Raw genomic sequence first — 24,677 nt, forward strand, 5'->3', positions numbered from 1 at the left:
TGTCTGTCTATTTCATATCTATCTATCTATCTGTCTATTTCATATCTATCTATCTATCTATCTTTCTGTCTATTTCATATCTATCTATCTCATATCTATCTATCTGTCTCATATCTATCTATCTATCTATCTCATATCTATCTCATATCTATCTATCTATTTCATATCTATCTATCTATCTCATATCTATCTCTCTCATATCCATCTATCTATTTCATATCTATCTATCTATTTCATATCTATCTATTTCATATCTATCTATCTATCTCATATCTATCTATCTGTCTCATATCTATTTATCTATCTATCTATTTCATATCTATCTATCTCATATCCATCTATCTATCTGTCTCATATCTATTTATCTATCTATCTCATATCTATCTATTTCATATCTATCTATCTCATATCTATCTGTTTATCTATCTATCTATCTCATATCTATCTATCTCATATCTATCTATTTCATATATATATATATATATATATATATATATATATATATATATATATATATATATGTCTATATATATATATATATGTCTATTTCATATCTATCTATCTACCTCATATCTATTTATCTATCTATATATCTGTCTATTTCATTCATATCCATCTATCTCTCTATCTCATATCTATCTATTTCAAATCTATCTATTTATCTAACTCATATCTATCTACCTTATATCTATCTACTTATCACATATCTATCTGTCTATTTCATATCTATCTATCTATCTATTTCATATTTATCTACCTCATATCTATGTACTTATCACATATCTATCTATCTATCTATCCATCTCATATCTCATATCTATCTATCTGTCTAATTCATATCTATCTATTTATCTCATATCTATCTATCTATCTTTTTATCTAATTCATATCTATCTATCTATCTATCTCCTCTATCGAACTATCTATATCATATATCGTGGGCAGCACGGTGGCTCAGTGGTTAGCACTTCTGCCTCACAGCACTGGGGTCATGAGTGTGATTCCCGCAATGGCCTTATCTGTGTGGAGTTTGTATGTTCTCCCCGTGTTTGCGTGGGTTTCCTCCGGGTGCTCCGGTTTCCTCCCATACTCCAACAACATACTAGTAGGTTATTTGGCTGCTATTAAATTGCCCTTAGTCTGTCTAGGTGTGTTTGTGTAAGTTAGGATTATTAGATTGTAAGCACCAATGGGGGCAGGGACTGATGTGAATGAGTTCTCTGTACAGCGCTGTGGAATTAGTGGCGCTATATAAATTAAATAGATGATGATGATCATATCTATCTATCTGATATAAATGTAATAGTCGGCTGACAATGTATCCTTGCGTCTATCTGGTAGTGTTAGGCCGCGGTACTGAAGGGTTATAGAGGGCAGAGTGAGGAGACGTTTCTTGTGAATGAAGCGGGCGAGCTGGGCATCGGGAGGGAACCTTTTCTCTCTTACATAACAGAAGCTGCATTATTTCTGCCGCAGAAAATGGGGTGTGAGAAATAGGGGCCGACGAGAGTTTAATTATCAATGTGAAGGGAATTGTTCCATAGAAATTGGAGTCGGCCTGAAAATCTCTTGGGAACCCTTTGAAGTTTTAATCGTGAGCAATTGCAGCCGGAGGGGACAGTTCCTGCATTACTGACCCTTCATCTCCATACACAGCAGAGCTGCCTGTTACTGAGATGGTCTAATTACACACACGTACCAGATCATTGCTTAACCCCCTCTTCCAGGTCTAAAGAGCGAACATGGGTGAAACAGATTACACTAGTGCACAAGACCTTGTACACGGCACATTACTGCTATAGAGGGAGATCTCTGCCCCACTCACAGGGCTGACAGGGGCAGATTAGGAATCCCATCATCTCATACCACCTTTCCGACACAACACACCCACATTTTATATTAACTGCCCCAAACTAATTTAATGCCCCATCCCCATCAAGATAAAAAATAGTGATAAACTAAGATGTCAAATTTTAAAAAGCAATGAGAATCCCCAACTATTAGTTATATAGCACCCACATTTTCCATAGCGCTGTACGCAGGTACAGGTGCATGCAATACAGAGTAACAGACGGAGGTGCTAGAGGTGACCCTGACCCAAGAGAACAGGGCAATCACACAGTACCGATGGTTAGTAGTGAAAAGTAGGGACATTTTAGGGACAAATATTGAAATGCTGAGGCAGACCTGGAAATTTGGAACAGCTGAAAACTCCACTATAAATTAGGGATGAGCGGGCTCGGATATCTGAAATCTGAGCCCACCCGAACCTTGCCGATCCGAGCCGGATCCGAGACAGATCCGGGTATTCCCGCCAATTGCAAAACTGAAAGCGAGGCTCCGAGTCATAATCCCGTTGTCGGATCTCGCGATACTCGGATTCTATAAATTCCCCGCTGGCCGCCGCCATCTTCACTCAGGCATTGATCAGGGTAGAGGGAGGTTGTGTTAGGTGGTCCTCTGTCCTGCTATATCCTGTGCTGTGCGGTGCTGTGTCCTGTGCTCTGTCCTTCTGAGTTCAGTGGTGCTGCTGGGTCCTGTGCTGTGTCCTGTTCAGTCCAGTGGTGCTGTGTCCTGTGCTCTGTCCTTCTGAGTTCAGTGGTGCTGCTGGGTCCTGTGCTGTGTCCTGTTCAGTCCAGTGGTGCTGTGTCCTGTGCTCTGTCCTTCTGAGTTCAGTGGTGCTGCTGGGTCCTGTGCTGTGCTCAGTCCAGTGGTGCTGTGTCCTGTGCTCTGTCCTTCTGAGTTCAGTGGTGCTGCTGGGTCATGTGCTGTGTCCTGTTCAGTCCAGTGGTGCTGTGTCCTGTGCTCTGTCCTTCTAAGGGCATTGTTATTTCCCCATTAGTCCCAAGTTATAAAAAATGTAAAAAAAAGTTATAAAAAAAAAAATTAAAAGAATTATTATAAAAAAAAGAAAAAAAAAATATCCAAAAACAATCCTGCAGTATAAGTCCATTGGTACTGCAATATAACAAAGTTCACTGATTCTGCAGTATAATTCCAGTGGTACTCTCCTGTGCCGCATATAATTTTTAAAGGCTTTGGCGAGTGTGTGTGTGGCTTAGGGGTACGCTCTCTTGTGCTACATATAATGGAAAACAAAAATTTAGAGGATAAAGCTGCGAGGAAAAAGCTCAGTTTTCCTAAAAGACCCGCTGGCGGGGATGCTGATAACATCTGGTCCGGACTGAAGGACCTGCCAATCATTGCAGACATGTCTACTGTCGCTGCATTGGATGCTGTCACAATAGGAAAAATGGTGGAGGATTATTTTGCTGACACCATCCAAATAGACATGTCAGACAGTCCATATTGTTACTGGCAGGAAAAAAAAAGGCAGTTTGGAAGCCCCTGTACAAACTGGCTCTATTTTACCTGAGTTGTCCCCCCTCCAGTGTGTACTCGGAAAGAGTTTTTAGTGCAGCGGGGAACCTGGTCAGTGAGCGGCGAAGGAGGTTGCTTCCTCACAACGTTGAAAAAATGATGTTTATAAAAATGAATAATCAATTCCTACAGAGGGACCTGTGGTTGTGGAGTCCAGCGGGGACGAATTGATAATGTGTGAGGAGGAGGAAGTACACACTGTAGGGGGAGAGGAATCAGAGGTTGAGGATGAGGACGACATCTTGCCTCAGTAGAGCCTGTTTAGTTTGTACAGGGAGAGATGAATTGTTTTATTGGTGTGGGGGCCCAAACAAACCAATCATTTCAGCCACAGTTGTTTGGTAGGCCCTGTCGCTGAAATGATTGGTTTGTTAAAGTGTGCATGTCCTATTTCAACAACATAAGGGTGGGTGGGAGGGCCCAAGGACAATTCCATCTTGCAACTATTTTTTTGGCATTATGTGACCATTCAACAGTCGTTTGCCATGTTCAAAAAGTAAAACAAAATGTCAACAAATTAAAAAAATTAAACCAAAAGTAAAATGCCCTGTCATTATTTAAAACAAGAGGTATTGATGTGCTAGAACTACTGTAGTGTTTATATGTTATAAACACTACACTTGGAAGTTGGAGGAGGTATTGTGGCCCCGGTACCAAATTTAGTACCGGGGCCACCCCACTATGCAGTCCAGATAGAGGTGTATCAGATATTAAACAACGTTGACTGTGCTGCAAAATTTTTAAATAATATTGTGGGGAACACTACACTATGCAGTCCATAAACTTTTTTGGTAGAATTCAGACCCGTGGAGGGTTTTTTAATTATATTGTAGGGACCACTCCTCTACGCAGTCCAGATACATTTATTGGTGCGAATTATACAAGTTCAGGGTTTTTAAATTATATTGTGGTGACCACTCCTCTACGCAGTCCAGGTACATTTTTTGGTGCGATTAAGACCAGTTGATGGTTTTCTTATTATATTGTGGGGACCACTCCACTACGCAGTCCAGAAAGATACCTCGTTGCAACGTTTTGGACTAATAACAATATTGTGAGGTGTTCAGAATACACTGTAAATTAGTGGAAATTATTGTTATTGAATGCTATTGAGGTTAATAATAGCGTAGGAGTGAAAATAAGCCCAAAAACTTGATTTTTGAACATTTTATGCTTTTTTAAAAAAAAAATCCGAATCCAAAATCTTAAATCTGAACCAAAACCTTTCGGCAGGTGTTTTGCGAAACAAATCCGAACCCAAAACATCGAGAAAATCCGAATCCAAAACACAAAACACGAGACACCAAAAGTCGCCGGTGCCCATCCCTACTATAAATGCCCCAGGATAAAGGGGACGCTGTAGGAAGATCTCAGTGTGAAACAACCTCCCATTAACCTCTGCAAGCCTGGCCGATATAAGGAGCCATTAATAGGACAAAGGTATATCAGAATTGTCGGCACCCAGTCCTTATTTCCATAAGATTCGTCATTGTGTCAAATGCTCACAAATATCTTTGAAAGATCCCTTATTATGCCAAGTTTTATAGTTTATTTTTCATTACATTTCACTTCTGGTTGTATATAAAAAAAACACCTTTTCCACACATTAAACATCAGTTTGAGGTGGGCAAGCGATGTCCAGTTGCCCCGGTGATAACTGTCCTGGAGCTGAGATGGCTGAGGGAGGCCCAGTAGCTCCAGTGATAACTGTCCTGGAGCTGAGATGGCTGAGGGAGGCCCAGTAGCTCCAGTGATAACTGTCCTGGAGCTGAGATGGCTGAGGGAGGCCCAGTTGCCCCGGTGATAACTGTCCTGGAGCTGAGATGGCTGAGGGAGGCCCAGTAGCTCCAGTGATAACCGTTCTGGAGCTGAGATGGCTGAGGGAGGCCCAGTTGCCCCGGTGATAACTGTCCTGGAGCTGAGATGGCTGAAGGAGGCCCAGTTGTCCCAATGATAACTGTCCTAGAGCTGAGATGGCTGAGGGAGGCCCAGTTGCCCTGGTGATAACTGTCCCGGAGCGGAGATGGCCGAGCGTTGTCCAGTTGCCCCGGTGATAACTGTCCTGGAGCTGAGATGGCTGAAGGAGGCCCAGTAGCTCCAGTGATAACTGTCCTAGAGCTGAGATGGCTGAGGGAGGCCCAGTAGCTCCAGTGATAACTGTCCCGGAGCGGAGATGGCCGAGCGATGTCCAGTTGCCCCGGTGATAACTGTCCTGTAGCTCGGATGGCTGAGGGAGGCCCAGTAGCTCCAGTGATAACTGTGCCGGAGCTGGGGTGGCTGAGGGAGGCCCAGTAGCTCCAGTGATAACTGTGCCGGAGCGGAGGTGGCTGAGGGAGGCCCAGTAGCTCCAGTGATAACTGTGCCGGAGCTGGGGTGGCTGAGGGAGGCCCAGTAGCTCCAGTGATAACTGTGCCGGAGCTGGGGTGGCTGATGGAAGCCCAGTTGCCCCGGTGATAACTGTCCTGGAGCTGGGGTGGCTGAGGGAGGCCCAGTAGCTCCAGTGATAACTGTGCCGGAGCTGGGGTGGCTGAGGGAGGCCCAGTTGCCCCGGTGATAACTGTCCTGGAGCTGGGGTGGCTGAGGGAGGCCCAGTAGCTCCAGTGATAACTGTCCCGGAGCTGGGGTGGCTGAGGGAGGCCCAGTAGCTCCAGTGATAACTGTCCCGGAGCTGGGGTGGCTGAGGGAGGCCCAGTAGCTCCAGTGATAACTGTGCCGGAGCTGGGGTGGCTGATGGAGGCCCAGTTGCTGAATGATAGGGCAAAGTTTAGTCTCACAGGGTTTGAAAACACATAAAATAATGTTGAAGCTGAAGATGGGGTGAGGATGTTTCCTGTTGTATAGAAAATTAGGGTATTATTTATTATTGAGTTTGCTTGTGTCACTGAGCGCAGAAGAGTATAAATTGTTGTTATTAATTATTATTATTATTATTATATAGACTAATTTCACTGTTTCTTTGTTTTCTAGTGAATTTATTAGACACTGCGACTATTCCTGGGGACTGGGGTTGGCTGACATATCCCCCACATGGGGTAAGTAACTTAATGTTCTGTAGCACCCACCAGTGAATGAGATGAATGTGCGGAGAGCTGGGAGAGAGGAGAGTGTTGGTATTTACTAATAATATATTTTATACAACTGCCTGGATCTGCTTCCTTGGATTTCTGGTATTATTTTATCATCAATTATTTATATAGCACCAGCAATTCCATGAGAATATTTGTCACTCATATCAGTCCTTGCACCATTAGAGCTTACACTCTAAATTCCCTAACACAGATACAAACTCCAAACAGATACGGCCATGGTCAGGAGCAATTTCAGGACCACAGTGCTGTGAGGCAGAAGTGTTAACCACTGAGCCACAGTGCTACCATATTCTCCATGTACGTCAAGCCTTTGTGTAAGGAATAGTCTGACACTCTGACAACAATATTTTATCAATGTTTCCTATTATATAGAGAAGGCAAATAATCAATTTGATCTGTTCCGAATTATTTCCAGTATCTGAGCAGGATATATGTAAAATTAATAGTCAAATTTATATTTTTATTTTTCCGGTCTCCATGGCAATGAGGACAATTTTTTTTTATTATGGTAATAAAAACCCCTTATCCCTTATTTTTTACAAAAAAAAAAAAGATGTTGGCGAGTGATACTCAGCTGCCCCAATGATAACTGCCCCGGAGCTGGGGGGGCTGAGCGATACTCAGCTGCCCCAACGATAAGTGCCCCGGAGCTGGGGGGGCTGAGCGATACTCAGCTGCCCCAACAATAACTGGCCCGGAGCTGGGGGGGCTGAGCGATACTCAGCTGCCCCAATGATAACTGCCCCGGAGCTGGGGGGGCTGAGCGATACTCAGCTGCCCCAATGATAACTGCCCCGGAGCTGGGGGGGCTGAGCGATACTCAGCTGCCCCAACGATAAGTGCCCCGGAGCTGGGACGGCTGAGCGATACTCAGCTGCCCCAACGATAACTGCCCCGGAGCTGGGGGGCTGAGCGATACTCAGCTGCCCCAATGATAACTGCCCCGGAGCTGGGGGGCTGAGCGATACTCAGCTGCCCCAATGATAACTGCCCCGGAGCTGGGGGGGCTGAGCGATACTCAGCTGCCCCAATGATAAGTGCCCCGGAGCTGGGGGGCTGAGCGATACTCAGCTGCCCCAATGATAAGTGCCCCGGAGCTGGGGGGGCTGAGCGATACTCAGCTGCCCCAATGATAACTGCCCCGGAGCTGGGGGGCTGAGTGATACTCAGCTGCCCCAATGATAACTGCCCCGGAGCTGGGGGGGCTGAGCGATACTCAGCTGCCCCAATGATAACTGCCCCGGAGCTGGGACGGCTGAGTGATACTCAGCTGCCCCAATGATAACTGCCCCGGAGCTGGGACGGCTGAGCGATACTCAGCTGCCCCAATGATAACTGCCCCGGAGCTGGGGGGGCTGAGCGATACTCAGCTGCCCCAATGATAACTGCCCCGGAGCTGGGGGGCTGAGCGATACTCAGCTGCCCCAACGATAAGTGCCCCGGAGCTGGGGGGCTGAGCGATACTCAGCTGCCCCAACGATAACTGCCCCGGAGCTGGGGGGCTGAGCGATACTCAGCTGCCCCAATGATAACTGCCCCGGAGCTGGGGGGGCTGAGCGATACTCAGCTGCCCCAACGATAAGTGCCCCGGAGCTGGGACGGCTGAGCGATACTCAGCTGCCCCAATGATAACTGCCCCGGAGCTGGGACGGCTGAGTGATACTCAGCTGCCCCAATGATAACTGCCCCGGAGCTGGGACGGCTGAGTGATACTCAGCTGCCCCAATGATAACTGCCCCGGAGCTGGGACGGCTGAGCGATACTCAGCTGCCCCAATGGTAACTGCCCCAGAGCTGGGGGGGCTGAGCGATACTCAGCTGCCCCAATGATAACTGCCCCGGAGCTGGGACGGCTGAGTGATACTCAGCTGTCCCAATGATAAGTACCCCGGAGCTGGGGGGGCTGAGCGATACTCAGCTGCCCCAATGATAACTGCCCCGGAGCTGGGACGGCTGAGTGATACTCAGCTGTCCCAATGATAAGTACCCCGGAGCTGGGGGGGCTGAGCGATACTCAGCTGCCCCAATGATAACTGCCCCGGAGCTGGGAGTGGCTGAGCGATACTCAGCTGCCCCAATGATAACTGCCCCGGAGCTGGGGGGGCTGAGCGATACTCAGCTGCCCCAACGATAAGTGCCCCGGAACTGGGGGGCTGAGCGATACTCAGCTGCCCCAATGATAACTGCCCCGGAGCTGGGGGGCTGAGCGATACTCAGCTGCCCCAATGATAACTGCCCCGGAGCTGGGACGGCTGAGTGATACTCAGCTGCCCCAATGATAACTGCCCCGGAGCTGGGACGGCTGAGTGATACTCAGCTGCCCCAACGATAACTGCCCCGGAGCTGGGACGGCTGAGCGATACTCAGCTGCCCCAATGATAACTGCCCCGGAGCTGGGGGGGCTGAGCGATACTCAGCTGCCCCAACGATAACTGCCCCGGAGCTGGGGGGCTGAGCGATACTCAGCTGCCCCAACGATAACTGCCCCGGAGCTGGGGGGCTGAGCGATACTCAGCTGCCCCAATGATAACTGCCCCGGAGCTGGGGGGCTGAGCGATACTCAGCTGCCCCAATGATAACTGCCCCAGAGCTGGGGGGGCTGAGCGATACTCAGCTGTCCCAATGATAAGTACCCCGGAGCTGGGGGGCTGAGCGATACTCAGCTGCCCCAATGATAACTGCCCCAGAGCTGGGGGGGCTGAGCGATACTCAGCTGCCCCAACGATAACTGCCCCGGAGCTGGGACGGCTGAGTGATACTCAGCTGTCCCAATGATAAGTACCCCGGAGCTGGGGGGGCTGAGCGATACTCAGCTGCCCCAATGATAACTGCCCCGGAGCTGGGACGGCTGAGCGATACTCAGCTGCCCCAATGATAAGTACCCCGGAGCTGGGGGGGCTGAGCGATACTCAGCTGTCCCAATGATAAGTACCCCGGAGCTGGGACAACTGAGCGATACTTAGCTGCCCTAATGATAACTGCCCCGGAGCTGGGACGGCTGAGTGATACTCAGCTGCCCCAATGATAACTGCCCCGGAGCTGGGAGTGGCTGAGCGATACTCAGCTGCCCCAATGATAACTGCCCCGGAGCTGGGGGGGCTGAGCGATACTCAGCTGCCCCAACGATAAGTACCCCGGAGCTGGGACAACTGAGCGATACTTAGCTGCCCTAATGATAACTGCCCCGGAACTGGGGGGGCTGAGCGATACTCAGCTGCCCCAATGATAACTGCCCCGGAGCTGGGACGGCTGAGTGATACTCAGCTGCCCCAATGATAACTGCCCCGGAGCTGGGACGGCTGAGCGATACTCAGCTGCCCCAATGATAACTGCCCCGGAGCTGGGGGGCTGAGCGATACTCAGCTGCCCCAATGATAACTGCCCCGGAGCTGGGACGGCTGAGTGATACTCAGCTGCCCCAATGATAACTGCCCCGGAGCTGGGACGGCTGAGCGATACTCAGCTGCCCCAATGATAACTGCCCCGGAGCTGGGGGGGCTGAGCGATACTCAGCTGCCCCAACGATAACTGCCCCGGAGCTGGGGGGCTGAGCGATACTCAGCTGCCCCAACGATAAGTGCCCCGGAGCTGGGGGGCTGAGCGATACTCAGCTGCCCCAACGATAACTGCCCCAGAGCTGGGGGGGCTGAGCGATACTCAGCTGCCCCAACGATAACTGCCCCGGAGCTGGGACGGCTGAGTGATACTCAGCTGCCCCAATGATAACTGCCCCGGAGCTGGGACGGCTGAGTGATACTCAGCTGTCCCAATGATAAGTACCCCGGAGCTGGGGGGGCTGAGTGATACTCAGCTGCCCCAATGATAACTGCCCCGGAGCTGGGAGGGCTGAGCGATACTCAGCTGCCCCAATGATAACTGCCCCGGAGCTGGGAGGGCTGAGCGATACTCAGCTGCCCCAATGATAACTGCCCCGGAGCTGGGACAACTGAGCGATACTTAGCTGCCCTAATGATAAGTGCCCCGGAGCTGGGACGGCTGAGCGATACTCAGCTGCCCCAATGATAACTGCCCCGGAGCTGGGGGGGCTGAGCGATACTCAGCTGCCCCAATGATAAGTGCCCCGGAGCTGGGAGTGGCTGAGCGATACTCAGCTGCCCCAATGATAACTGCCCCGGAGCTGGGACAATTGAGCGATACTCAGCTGCCCCAACGATAACTGCCCCGGAGCTGGGACAACTGAGCGATACTCAGCTGCCCCAACGATAACTGCCCCGGAGCTGGGGGGGCTGAGCGATACTCAGCTGCCCCAATGATAACTGCCCCGGAGCTGGGGGGCTGAGCGATACTCAGCTGCCCCCAATGATAACTGCCCCGGAGCTGGGAGGGCTGAGCGATACTCAGCTGCCCCAATGATAACTGCCCCGGAGCTGGGGGGCTGAGTGATACTCAGCTGCCCCAATGATAACTGCCCCGGAGCTGGGGGGGCTGAGCGATACTCAGCTGCCCCAATGATAACTGCCCCGGAGCTGGGACGGCTGAGTGATACTCAGCTGCCCCAATGATAACTGCCCCGGAGCTGGGACGGCTGAGCGATACTCAGCTGCCCCAATGATAACTGCCCCGGAGCTGGGGGGGCTGAGCGATACTCAGCTGCCCCAATGATAACTGCCCCGGAGCTGGGGGGCTGAGCGATACTCAGCTGCCCCAACGATAAGTGCCCCGGAGCTGGGGGGGCTGAGCGATACTCAGCTGCCCCAATGATAACTGCCCCGGAGCTGGGACGGCTGAGTGATACTTAGCTGCCCCAACGATAACTGCCCCGGAGCTGGGGGGCTGAGCGATACTCAGCTGCCCCAATGATAACTGCCCCGGAGCTGGGGGGGCTGAGCGATACTCAGCTGCCCCAACGATAAGTGCCCCGGAGCTGGGACGGCTGAGCGATACTCAGCTGCCCCAATGATAACTGCCCCGGAGCTGGGACGGCTGAGTGATACTCAGCTGCCCCAATGATAACTGCCCCGGAGCTGGGACGGCTGAGTGATACTCAGCTGCCCCAATGATAACTGCCCCGGAGCTGGGACGGCTGAGCGATACTCAGCTGCCCCAATGGTAACTGCCCCAGAGCTGGGGGGGCTGAGCGATACTCAGCTGCCCCAATGATAACTGCCCCGGAGCTGGGACGGCTGAGTGATACTCAGCTGTCCCAATGATAAGTACCCCGGAGCTGGGGGGGCTGAGCGATACTCAGCTGCCCCAATGATAACTGCCCCGGAGCTGGGACGGCTGAGTGATACTCAGCTGTCCCAATGATAAGTGCCCCGGAGCTGGGGGGGCTGAGCGATACTTAGCTGCCCTAATGATAACTGCCCCGGAGCTGGGACGGCTGAGTGATACTCAGCTGCCCCAATGATAACTGCCCCGGAGCTGGGAGTGGCTGAGCGATACTCAGCTGCCCCAATGATAACTGCCCCGGAGCTGGGGGGGCTGAGCGATACTCAGCTGCCCCAACGATAACTGCCCCGGAGCTGGGGGGCTGAGCGATACTCAGCTGCCCCAATGATAACTGCCCCGGAGCTGGGGGGCTGAGCGATACTCAGCTGCCCCAATGATAACTGCCCCGGAGCTGGGACGGCTGAGTGATACTCAGCTGCCCCAATGATAACTGCCCCGGAGCTGGGACGGCTGAGTGATACTCAGCTGCCCCAACGATAACTGCCCCGGAGCTGGGACGGCTGAGCGATACTCAGCTGCCCCAATGATAACTGCCCCGGAGCTGGGGGGGCTGAGCGATACTCAGCTGCCCCAACGATAACTGCCCCGGAGCTGGGGGGCTGAGCGATACTCAGCTGCCCCAACGATAAGTGCCCCGGAGCTGGGGGGCTGAGCGATACTCAGCTGCCCCAATGATAACTGCCCCAGAGCTGGGGGGGCTGAGCGATACTCAGCTGCCCCAACGATAACTGCCCCGGAGCTGGGACGGCTGAGTGATACTCAGCTGTCCCAATGATAAGTACCCCGGAGCTGGGACGGCTGAGTGATACTCAGCTGTCCCAATGATAAGTACCCCGGAGCTGGGGGGGCTGAGCGATACTCAGCTGCCCCAATGATAACTGCCCCGGAGCTGGGACGGCTGAGCGATACTCAGCTGCCCCAATGATAAGTACCCCGGAGCTGGGGGGGCTGAGCGATACTCAGCTGTCCCAATGATAAGTACCCCGGAGCTGGGACAACTGAGCGATACTTAGCTGCCCTAATGATAACTGCCCCGGAGCTGGGACGGCTGAGTGATACTCAGCTGCCCCAATGATAACTGCCCCGGAGCTGGGAGTGGCTGAGCGATACTCAGCTGCCCCAATGATAAGTGCCCCGGAGCTGGGGGGCTGAGCGATACTCAGCTGCCCCAACGATAAGTGCCCCGGAACTGGGGGGCTGAGCGATACTCAGCTGCCCCAATGATAACTGCCCCAGAGCTGGGGGGGCTGAGCGATACTCAGCTGCCCCAATGATAACTGCCCCAGAGCTGGGGGGGGCTGAGCGATACTCAGCTGCCCCAACGATAACTGCCCCGGAGCTGGGACGGCTGAGTGATACTCAGCTGCCCCAATGATAACTGCCCCGGAGCTGGGACGGCTGAGCGATACTCAGCTGCCCCAATGATAACTGCCCCGGAGCTGGGGGGGCTGAGCGATACTCAGCTGCCCCAATGATAACTGCCCCGGAGCTGGGGGGCTGAGCGATACTCAGCTGCCCCAATGATAACTGCCCTGGAGCTGGGGGGGCTGAGCGATACTCAGCTGCCCCAACGATAAGTGCCCCGGAGCTGGGGGGCTGAGCGATACTCAGCTGCCCCAATGATAACTGCCCTGGAGCTGGGGGGGCTGAGCGATACTCAGCTGCCCCAATGATAAGTACCCCGGAGCTGGGGGGCTGAGCGATACTCAGCTGCCCCAATGATAAGTGCCCCGGAGCTGGGACGGCTGAGTGATACTCAGCTGCCCCAATGATAACTGCCCTGGAGCTGGGGGGGCTGAGCGATACTCAGCTGCCCCAATGATAAGTACCCCGGAGCTGGGGGGCTGAGCGATACTCAGCTGCCCCAATGATAAGTGCCCCGGAGCTGGGGGGGCTGAGCGATACTCAGCTGCCCCAATGATAAGTGCCCCGGAGCTGGGAGTGGCTGAGCGATACTCAGCTGCCCCAATGATAACTGCCCCGGAGCTGGGGGGGCTGAGCGATACTCAGCTGCCCCAATGATAACTGCCCCGGAGCTGGACAACTGAGCGATACTTAGCTGCCCTAATGATAAGTGCCCCGGAGCTGGGACGGCTGAGCGATACTCAGCTGCCCCAACGATAAGTGCCCCGGAGCTGGGACGGCTGAGTGATACTCAGCTGCCCCAATGATAAGTGCCCCGGAGCTGGGAGTGGCTGAGCGATACTCAGCTGCCCCAATGATAAGTGCCCCGGAGCTGGGAGTGGCTGAGCGATACTCAGCTGCCCCAATGATAACTGCCCCGGAGCTGGGGGGGCTGAGCGATACTCATCTGCCCCAACGATAACTGCCCCGGAGCTGGGACGGCTGAGCGATACTCAGCTGCCCCAATGATAAGTGCCCCGGAGCTGGGGGGGCTGAGCGATACTCAGCTGCCCCAATGATAACTGCCCCGGAGCTGGGACGGCTGAGCGATACTCAGCTGCCCCAATGATAACTGCCCCGGAGCTGGGACGGCTGAGTGATACTCAGCTGCCCCAATGATAACTGCCCCGGAGCTGGGACGGCTGAGTGATACTCAGCTGCCCCAATGATAACTGCCCCGGAGCTGGGGGGGCTGAGCGATACTCAGCTGCCCCAACGATAACTGCCCCGGAGCTGGGACGGCTGAGTGATACTCAGCTGCCCCAATGATAACTGCCCCGGAGCTGGGGGGCTGAGCGATACTCAGCTGCCCCAACGATAAGTGCCCCGGAGCTGGGGGGCTGAGCGATACTCAGCTGCCCCAATGATAACTGCCCCGGAGCTGGGACAACTGAGCGATACTTAGCTGCCCCAATGATAAGTGCCCCGGAGCTGGGAGTGGCTGAGCGATACTCAGCTGCCCCAATGATAACTGCCCCGGAGCTGGGGGGGCTGAGCGATACTCAGCTTCCCCAATGATAACCGCCTTGGAGCTGGGGGGGCTGAGCGATACTCAGCTGCCCCAATGATAACTGCCCCGGAGCTGGGACGGCTGAGCGATACTCAGCTGCCCCAATGATAAGTACCCCGGAGCTGGGGGGGCTGAGCGATACTCAGCTGCCCCAATGATAAGTGCCCCGGAGCTGGGGGGGCTGAGCGATACTTAGCTGCCCTAATGATAAGTGCCCCGGAGCTGGGGGGGTCAGCTGCCCCAATGATAAGTGCCCCGGAGCTGGGGGGGCTGAGCGATACTCAGCTTCCCCAATGATAACCGCCTTGGAGCTGGGGGGGCTGAGCGATACTCAGCTGCCCCAATGATAACTGCCCCGGAGCTGGGACGGCTGAGCGATACTCAGCTGCCCCAATGATAACTGCCCCGGAGCTGGGGGGGCTGAGCGATACTCAGCTGCCCCAATGATAAGTGCCCCGGAGCTGGGGGGGCTGAGCGATACTCAGCTTCCCCAATGATAACTGCCCCGGAGCTGGGACAACTGAGCGATACTCAGCTGCCCCCAATGATAAGTGCCCCGGAGCTGGGACAACTGAGCGATACTCAGCTGCCCCAATGATAAGTGCCCTAAAGCTGGGACGGCTGAGCGATACTCAGCTGCCCCAATGATAAGTGCCCCGGAGGCTGGGGGGGCTGAGCGATACTCAGCTTCCCCAATGATAAGTGCCCCGGAGCTGGGACGGCTTGAGCGATACTCAGCTGCCCCAATGATAACTGCCCCGGAGCTGGGACGGCTGAGCGATACTCAGCTGCCCCAATGATAACTGCCCCGGAGCTGGGGGGGCTGAGCGATACTCAGCTGCCCCAATGATAACTGCCCCGGAGCTGGGGGGCTGAGCGATACTCAGCTGCCCCAATGATAACTGCCCTGGAGCTGGGGGGGCTGAGCGATACTCAGCTTCCCCAATGATAACTGCCCCGGAGCTGGGGGGGCTGAGCGATACTCAGCTTCCCCAATGATAACTGCCCCGGAGCTGGGACAACTGAGCGATACTCAGCTGCCCCAATGATAAGTGCCCCGGAGCTGGGACAACTGAGCGATACTCAGCTGCCCCAATGATAAGTGCCCTAAAGCTGGGACGGCTGAGCGATACTCAGCTGCCCCAATGATAAGTGCCCCGGAGCTGGGGGGGCTGAGCGATACTCAGCTTCCCCAATGATAAGTGCCCCGGAGCTGGGACGGCTGAGCGATACTCAGCTGCCCCAATGATAACTGCCCCGGAGCTGGGACGGCTGAGCGATACTCAGCTGCCCCAATGATAACTGCCCCGGAGCTGGGGGGGCTGAGCGATACTCAGCTGCCCCAATGATAACTGCCCCGGAGCTGGGGGGCTGAGCGATACTCAGCTGCCCCAATGATAACTGCCCTGGAGCTGGGGGGGCTGAGCGATACTCAGCTGCCCCAACGATAAGTGCCCCGGAGCTGGGGGGCTGAGCGATACTCAGCTGCCCCAATGATAACTGCCCTGGAGCTGGGGGGGCTGAGCGATACTCAGCTGCCCCAATGATAAGTACCCCGGAGCTGGGGGGGCTGAGCGATACTCAGCTGCCCCAATGATAAGTGCCCCGGAGCTGGGACGGCTGAGTGATACTCAGCTGCCCCAATGATAACTGCCCTGGAGCTGGGGGGGCTGAGCGATACTCAGCTGCCCCAATGATAAGTACCCCGGAGCTGGGGGGCTGAGCGATACTCAGCTGCCCCAATGATAAGTGCCCCGGAGCTGGGGGGCTGAGCGATACTCAGCTGCCCCAATGATAAGTGCCCCGGAGCTGGGAGTGGCTGAGCGATACTCAGCTGCCCCAATGATAACTGCCCCGGAGCTGGGGGGGCTGAGCGATACTCAGCTGCCCCAATGATAACTGCCCCGGAGCTGGGACAACTGAGCGATACTTAGCTGCCCTAATGATAAGTGCCCCGGAGCTGGGACGGCTGAGCGATACTCAGCTGCCCCAACGATAAGTGCCCCGGAGCTGGGACGGCTGAGTGATACTCAGCTGCCCCAATGATAAGTGCCCCGGAGCTGGGAGTGGCTGAGCGATACTCAGCTGCCCCAATGATAAGTGCCCCGGAGCTGGGAGTGGCTGAGCGATACTCAGCTGCCCCAATGATAAGTGCCCCGGAGCTGGGACGGCTGAGTGATACTCAGCTGCCCCCAATGATAACTGCCCCGGAGCTGGGGGGGCTGAGCGATACTCAGCTGCCCCAATGATAACTGCCCCGGAGCTGGGGGGGGCTGAGCGATACTCAGCTGCCCCAACGATAACTGCCCCGGAGCTGGGACGGCTGAGCGATACTCAGCTGCCCCAATGATAAGTGCCCCGGAGCTGGGGGGGCTGAGCGATACTCAGCTGCCCCAATGATAACTGCCCCGGAGCTGGGACGGCTGAGCGATACTCAGCTGCCCCAATGATAACTGCCCCGGAGCTGGGACGGCTGAGTGATACTCAGCTGCCCCCAATGATAACTGCCCCGGAGCTGGGACGGCTGAGTGATACTCAGCTGTCCCAATGATAACTGCCCCGGAGCTGGGGGGGCTGAGCGATACTCAGCTGCCCCCAACGATAACTGCCCCGGAGCTGGGACGGCTGAGTGATACTCAGCTGCCCCAATGATAACTGCCCCGGAGCTGGGGGGGGCTGAGCGATACTCAGCTGCCCCAACGATAAGTGCCCCGGAGCTGGGGGGCTGAGCGATACTCAGCTGCCCCAATGATAAGTGCCCCCGGAGCTGGGACAACTGAGCGATACTTAGCTGCCCTAATGATAAGTGCCCCCGGAGCTGGGGGGGCTGAGCGATACTCAGCTTCCCCAATGATAACTGCCCCGGAGCTGGGGGGGCTGAGCGATACTCAGCTTCCCCAATGATAAGTGCCCCGGAGCTGGGACGGCTGAGCGATACTCAGCTGCCCCAATGATAACTGCCCCGGAGCTGGGACGGCTGAGCGATACTCAGCTGCCCCAATGATAACTGCCCCGGAGCTGGGGGGGCTGAGCGATACTCAGCTGCCCCAATGATAACTGCCCCGGAGCTGGGGGGCTGAGCGATACTCAGCTGCCCCAATGATAACTGCCCTGGAGCTGGGGGGGCTGAGCGATACTCAGCTGCCCCAACGATAAGTGCCCCGGAGCTGGGGGGGCTGAGCGATACTCAGCTGCCCCAATGATAAGTGCCCCGGAGCTGGGACGGCTGAGTGATACTCAGCTGCCCCAATGATAACTGCCCTGGAGCTGGGGGGGCTGAGCGATACTCAGCTGCCCCAATGATAAGTACCCCGGAGCTGGGGGGCTGAGCGATACTCAGCTGCCCCAATGATAAGTGCCCCGGAGCTGGGGGGCTGAGCGATACTCAGCTGCCCCAATGATAAGTGCCCCGGAGCTGGGAGTGGCTGAGCGATACTCAGCTGCCCCAATGATAACTGCCCCGGAGCTGGGGGGGGCTGAGCGATACTCAGCTGCCCCAATGATAACTGCCCCGGAGCTGGGACAACTGAGCGATACTTAGCTGCCCTAATGATAAGTGCCCCGGAGCTGGGACGGCTGAGCGATACTCAGCTGCCCCAACGATAAGTGCCCCGGAGCTGGGACGGCTGAGTGATACTCAGCTGCCCCAATGATAAGTGCCCCGGAGCTGGGAGTGGCTGAGCGATACTCAGCTGCCCCAATGATAAGTGCCCCGGAGCTGGGAGTGGCTGAGCGATACTCAGCTGCCCCAATGATAAGTGCCCCGGAGCTGGGACGGCTGAGTGATACTCAGCTGCCCCAATGATAACTGCCCCGGAGCTGGGGGGGCTGAGCGATACTCAGCTGCCCCAATGATAACTGCCCCGGAGCTGGGGGGGCTGAGCGATACTCAGCTGCCCCAACGATAACTGCCCCGGAGCTGGGACGGCTGAGCGATACTCAGCTGCCCCAATGATAACTGCCCCGGAGCTGGGACGGCTGAGTGATACTCAGCTGCCCCAATGATAACTGCCCCGGAGCTGGGACGGCTGAGTGATACTCAGCTGCCCCAATGATAAGTGCCCCGGAGCTGGGGGGGCTGAGCGATACTCAGCTGCCCCAATGATAACTGCCCCGGAGCTGGGACGGCTGAGCGATACTCAGCTGCCCCAATGATAACTGCCCCGGAGCTGGGACGGCTGAGTGATACTCAGCTGCCCCAATGATAACTGCCCCGGAGCTGGGACGGCTGAGTGATACTCAGCTGTCCCAATGATAACTGCCCCGGAGCTGGGGGGGCTGAGCGATACTCAGCTGCCCCAACGATAACTGCCCCGGAGCTGGGACGGCTGAGTGATACTCAGCTGCCCCAATGATAACTGCCCCGGAGCTGGGGGGCTGAGCGATACTCAGCTGCCCCAACGATAACTGCCCCGGAGCTGGGACAACTGAGCGATACTTAGCTGCCCTAATGATAAGTGCCCCGGAGCTGGGGGGGCTGAGCGATACTCAGCTTCCCCAATGATAACTGCCCCGGAGCTGGGGGGGCTGAGCGATACTCAGCTTCCCCAATGATAACCGCCTTGGAGCTGGGGGGGCTGAGCGATACTCAGCTGCCCCAATGATAACTGCCCCGGAGCTGGGGGGGCTGAGCGATACTCAGCTGCCCCCAACGATAAGTGCCCCGGAGCTGGGGGGCTGAGCGATACTCAGCTGCCCCAATGATAAGTGCCCCGGAGCTGGGACAACTGAGCGATACTTAGCTGCCCTAATGATAAAGTGCCCCGGAGCTGGGGGGGCTGAGCGATACTCAGCTGCCCCAATGATAACTGCCCCGGAGCTGGGGGGGCTGAGCGATACTCAGCTTCCCCATGATAACCGCCTTGGAGCTGGGGGGGCTGAGCGATACTCAGCTTCCCCAATGATAACTGCCCCGGAGCTGGGGGGCTGAGCGATACTCAGCTGCCCCAATGATAACTGCCCCGGAGCTGGGACGGCTGAGCGATACTCAGCTGCCCCAATGATAAGTACCCCGGAGCTGGGGGGGCTGAGGCGATACTTAGCTGCCCTAATGATAAGTGCCCCGGAGCTGGGGGGGCTGAGCGATACTCAGCTGCCCAATGATAAGTGCCCCGGAGCTGGGGGGGGCTGAGCGATACTTAGCTGCCCTAATGATAAGTGCCCCGGAGCTGGGGGGGCTGAGCGATACTCAGCTGCCCCAATGATAAGTGCCCCGGAGCTGGGGGGGCTGAGCGATACTCAGCTGCCCCAATGATAAGTGCCCCGGAGCTGGGGGGGCTGAGTGATACTCAGCTGCCCCAATGATAAGTGCCCCGGAGCTGGGGGGGCTGAGCGATACTCAGCTGCCCCAATGATAACTGCCCCGGAGCTGGGGGGCTGAGCGATACTCAGCTTCCCCAATGATAAGTGCCCCGGAGCTGGGGGGGCTGAGCGATACTCAGCTGCCCCAATGATAAGTGCCCCGGAGCTGGGGGGGCTGAGCGATACTCAGCTTCCCCAATGATAACCGCCTTGGAGCTGGGGGGGCTGAGCGATACTCAGCTGCCCCAATGATAACTGCCCCGGAGCTGGGACGGCTGAGCGATACTCAGCTGCCCCAATGATAACTGCCCCGGAGCTGGGACGGCTGAGCGATACTCAGCTGCCCCAATGATAACTGCCCCGGAGCTGGGGGGGCTGAGCGATACTCAGCTGCCCCAATGATAAGTGCCCCGGAGCTGGGGGGGCTGAGCGATACTCAGCTGCCCCAATGATAACTGCCCCGGAGCTGGGACAACTGAGCGATACTCAGCTGCCCACATGATAAGTGCCCCGGAGCTGGGACAACTGAGCGATACTCAGCTGCCCCAATGATAAGTGCCCTAAAGCTGGGACGGCTGAGCGATACTCAGCTGCCCCAATGATAAGTGCCCCGGAGCTGGGGGGGCTGAGCGATACTCAGCTTCCCCAATGATAAGTGCCCCGGAGCTGGGACGGCTGAGCGATACTCAGCTGCCCTAATGATAAGTGCCTTGGAGCTGGGGGGGCTGAGCGATACTCAGCTTCCCCAATGATAACCGCCTTGGAGCTGGGGGGGCTGAGCGATACTCAGCTGCCCTGGTGATAACTGTCTTGGAGCTGGGGGTAGCGAGTAGGGCTGCCACCATAAATTGTGGGGCCCAGTACAAATGTAACAGACAAGGCCCCTTTCTTCCTTCTTTCACCCCACCCCCTTTTTTAAATTATCCTCTACTGAACATTTGCCGGCCCCCCTATTCTCTACAGTGAGCCTCCATCCCCAGTTCTATCTAGCCCCTGCAGAAGTTCGCTTACCCCTGTACAATCTACTTCTTCTTGCTGTCTCCTTTCTGTTCCACTCCGTTGAAACCATTGTGACGTCATTAAATACTTGACGTCATCGACACTGCAGGGAGCCTCTCTACTATATCGCAGCTCTCAGTCCATGAGCCGGACGCCTCTCTCTCGGGAAGATGCGCACCTAGGGGGTTGAGACTGCAGTAAGTGGCAGCAACCATGGGGCCCCCACACCTTGGGAATGGAAGCGGACATGGTACCGCATCTCTTGATTCATTACTGAGGCCTCCCCCCACATCTCAGGAGCTGCTACTATCTAGAGATTGAACCTGCTAAAAACCTGCAATTCACTGCGGGGGCCCCCACCCCTTATAAACTTGTTTAGGCCCAGGACTGGCGGGGCTCCAGGGGCGAGCAATACTCAACTGCCCCGGTGGTAACTATCCTGGAGCTGTATCCAGGGGCAGGCTGGGTTTGGTGGGCAAGGGGGCATCTGCCCCCCAGGCCGGTCGCATGGTTGGCTACCTTGGGCTGGGCCACCTGTATTTTTTTTCCTTTAAAATAGACTGCTGAGTTGAGTCTTGCCCCCCCCGGGCTAAAGCTTGCCAGCCCTCCCCTGGCTGTGTTGGACGAGCGATACTCAGCTGCCCCCGCTGGGCAAATACTGCATTTCACCTGGAATATTAGTATTTTATTTCGCTGCATTAGATGTTTGTTGTCGGCCTCCAGTCCATGGCTCTGCTCTGAGAATGAGGTGGTAAAGCCAGTGCCGGGCATGATGCCAGCACAAGAATTCATACACTGTCCTTCTAGTGCTGCGGAGTCAACATGCTCTATATTATAGAGCGTTAAATATCACAAAATCCTAAGAACCATTTCTTGTATAGAACGCAGTGAGAAGACCTGAGCCCAGCTCTAGAACAGCCTCTAATAATGTCCCCATATATATACACTCAGCTAGAGCTTTATATTTACAGAATAACTAATAAAGTCTGACGCTCACCAGAGGCCGGTCTGGTGACTGTCCCCTTAATGAGGCCGATAGACCCTTCCCAGCCATTACCCACAACCCTCTTCTCTACTTCTATTCCTTTTCTCTTTATTTTTCTTTATTCCTCTTCTTTTGTGTTAAGTTGTTATTCTCGCATAGTGAATCTAGTTCCTCCTGTCGGATCAGTGAAACAGGGTCTCCTGCATTCAGTTCACGTGTTAGTTGTGTCTTCTGGTATTTCTAGAGCTAGTTCATTGTGTTGTCGCTGTTGATCTGAGGCTTTGATGAGGTTGTTGGTATTTTGGCATTTGACATATTATGGAGCATTCTAACTGGTCGACTGAAGCCTGGAAGTGGCCCCCATCAAGGCTTTCTGTGGCCCTCATCAAGCATGTCCCTTGGTAGACTGTCAGGTAAAGCACAATTACTTAGACAGGATGCACCATGGGGGGCTTGTGGTCCCCCTGTGAGTTGCTCATTGCACACAACTGGAGATATAATTGGCTGTAAAATGAAGGTGAAGCTTCTGTATGAAGGGCCGTGTCTGCTGTCTATCCACAGCCTGCAGGAAGGAGGAAGGGTCAGTGTTATGGCCTGACCCTTTCATATTCATCCTGTAAGACCCCGGGGGCTAAGAACCTTCAGTGACCATTGTTACTGAGATAGACATCACCAGTAAGTGACAGCGAGAGCCCCCCCCATCGTTCCTCCACTTACAGACACAGATATCAAATGACACCAACACAGTCGCAGTCACTGGCACATGTAACATTGCTGGTACAATGATATAGAGATATATAATATACCAGTATACACAGATACTATCAGAGGATACACAGATCACTCTATACGGAGGCACAATATTGGTAATGAGGTTATAGTAACCAACACACAATGCTGTGTCTAAGTAAAACTTACATATGTAAATGTGTTTTGTATAATGTACACTTATATATTATAATTATAATTTGCTTTGGTGTTTATTATAGGTCAGACAATGAATCCCTGATTTATAAACTATTGTACAGTTCGGTGGTAGTCCCGTGACTCATATCACCAACATAGTAAATCTCTACAAAACATAACGTACAGTCCATATTATCTGATTTACTTACTGTATCTGCTGTTCTAAGTAATGGGGTCTGCACTTCATGTGTACGTTACCCCTGGAGGTTAAACATCAATTATCTTTATGTATGAAATATACAATTCAGTCCGATTATTTATTACATATCACACGGAGATGCCACAAAAATAGAAACACAGGAGAAATAATTAGATTTAGATATTTAACTGGTCATTTGGTCCTATATGTTCGTCTAGGAAGATGTCCAGACCCTTATAAAATCTATCTGCAGTCTGCCAATGCCAGGTCTTAGGGAAGAGCTTTCCACAGTTCCCCTGCTCTAACTGTAAAGAACCCTGTTTGCAGCTGGAGACTTAAGGGCCTCATTTAGAGTAAAACACAATTTTGCAGTTATCATAGGATACATGTGGCTCAAAATACAGTGTAAGAATGCGAGGTCACCAAGATATGCGTTATGCCCCATGGAAGATACGACAATCATCATCATCTACTTCGCGACTGTTTAAAGTGATTGCAACATTAGAATAAAGCAGTCCCCATTTAGTGGGGTAGCAGAAATCCCATATGATATAAGATATACCTCCCATGTAAGTGACAGTCAGTTGTGGTAACTGTGATGCCCACAAGAAATGTTCCATGGTTCTCCCGGTTATTATCAATGTTCCGGGTATGACATCGGGACCCAGAGTAATAATAGTACTAATGTATAATGCAGCAGATGCTACAGAGCTGATGATGGAGACAAAAGGCAGCTACAGAGATTGGCTGGATGAATGTGAGAGTTGGCGTTGCCGGAGAATCATTATGCCAGCTCAGGAACGGTGCAGAGTGAACAATACGGGGACTGAAAGAAGAAGCATAATGATTAGAGACTGGAGTTAGACACTGACCACAGGAGATAAGACACCCTTTATATCCCCAATCTATGGCCCTCCCCTCTACAAACACCAGTCACTGCTGCCAAGTCTATCATCACCAGGTACCGTCCTCCGGCCCTTACTGGATCAACGCTCTTTTTACAATGTATGTTGACTTTAATTTAAATCATAAGAGGCCTGAATAGAAATGGAATTAGAACCTCCCCTTGTTAATTAAGATGTCCTCATTTTCGACTCACTAGGGGATGTTATCACGATGGCAGCAGACGAGACGGACTGAACCTCATTTATTAAAAACACTTCAAACTAACAGTGAGGAGTTTGTGATGAAAGCAGACCGGAGAGACCAGGTATTTAGGCTGCAGATATGAAGCTGATCCCAATCTCCTCTTCTCTGGTGAGTGGAGGAGGTGGCTGGTTCCAGCCAAAAGAAAATTCTCCTGGACTTTTCCCATCAGGAAATAAAGTGCTTTTTGAATCCTGTTAATTAGTTTTTCTTTTTTTTTTTTCTTTTAAAGTGAAGAATAAAACATGAAAAGAATCTTCACCTGACGAGTGCCCATTCTCTGTGAAATTTACATTTTCATGCTCAGCTGTTGTTTAAATATTCCATGGAGGTCACACGCAGTTTACCAGATGAAGGCTGTATAACGTATAGACATAGAGGGGATTATCCGCTCCCTCACAGTCCCCATTAATGATTGTCATCTGATCACACTCAGCCTCCAGTAACAACGCTCACATTAATGACAGCTACACGGATCGGCTCCGTAACACAGTTCTTCTAGAGATTTCACTTCAAATACTTCAACTTGTTGTTTCCGAGGATGTTTTTATAATGTGGAATATTT

The 24,677-nt window shown here is 53.6% G+C and overlaps 1 protein-coding gene across 1 annotated transcript in view; it reads left to right on the forward strand.

Moving 5' to 3' along the window:
- Window positions 1-24,677, forward strand: part of EPHA8 (EPH receptor A8) — a 126,613-nt gene that overhangs the window by 19,760 nt on the left and 82,176 nt on the right. Inside the window, exon 2 of the mRNA XM_075191013.1 lies at window positions 6,349-6,413. Within this exon, the coding sequence (XP_075047114.1) occupies window positions 6,349-6,413 (65 nt within the window). The remainder of the gene's footprint in view (window positions 1-6,348; window positions 6,414-24,677) is intronic.

This window comes from Mixophyes fleayi, chromosome 11 (assembly GCF_038048845.1).
Source record: "Mixophyes fleayi isolate aMixFle1 chromosome 11, aMixFle1.hap1, whole genome shotgun sequence".
Taxonomy (NCBI): Eukaryota; Metazoa; Chordata; class Amphibia; order Anura; family Limnodynastidae; genus Mixophyes; species Mixophyes fleayi.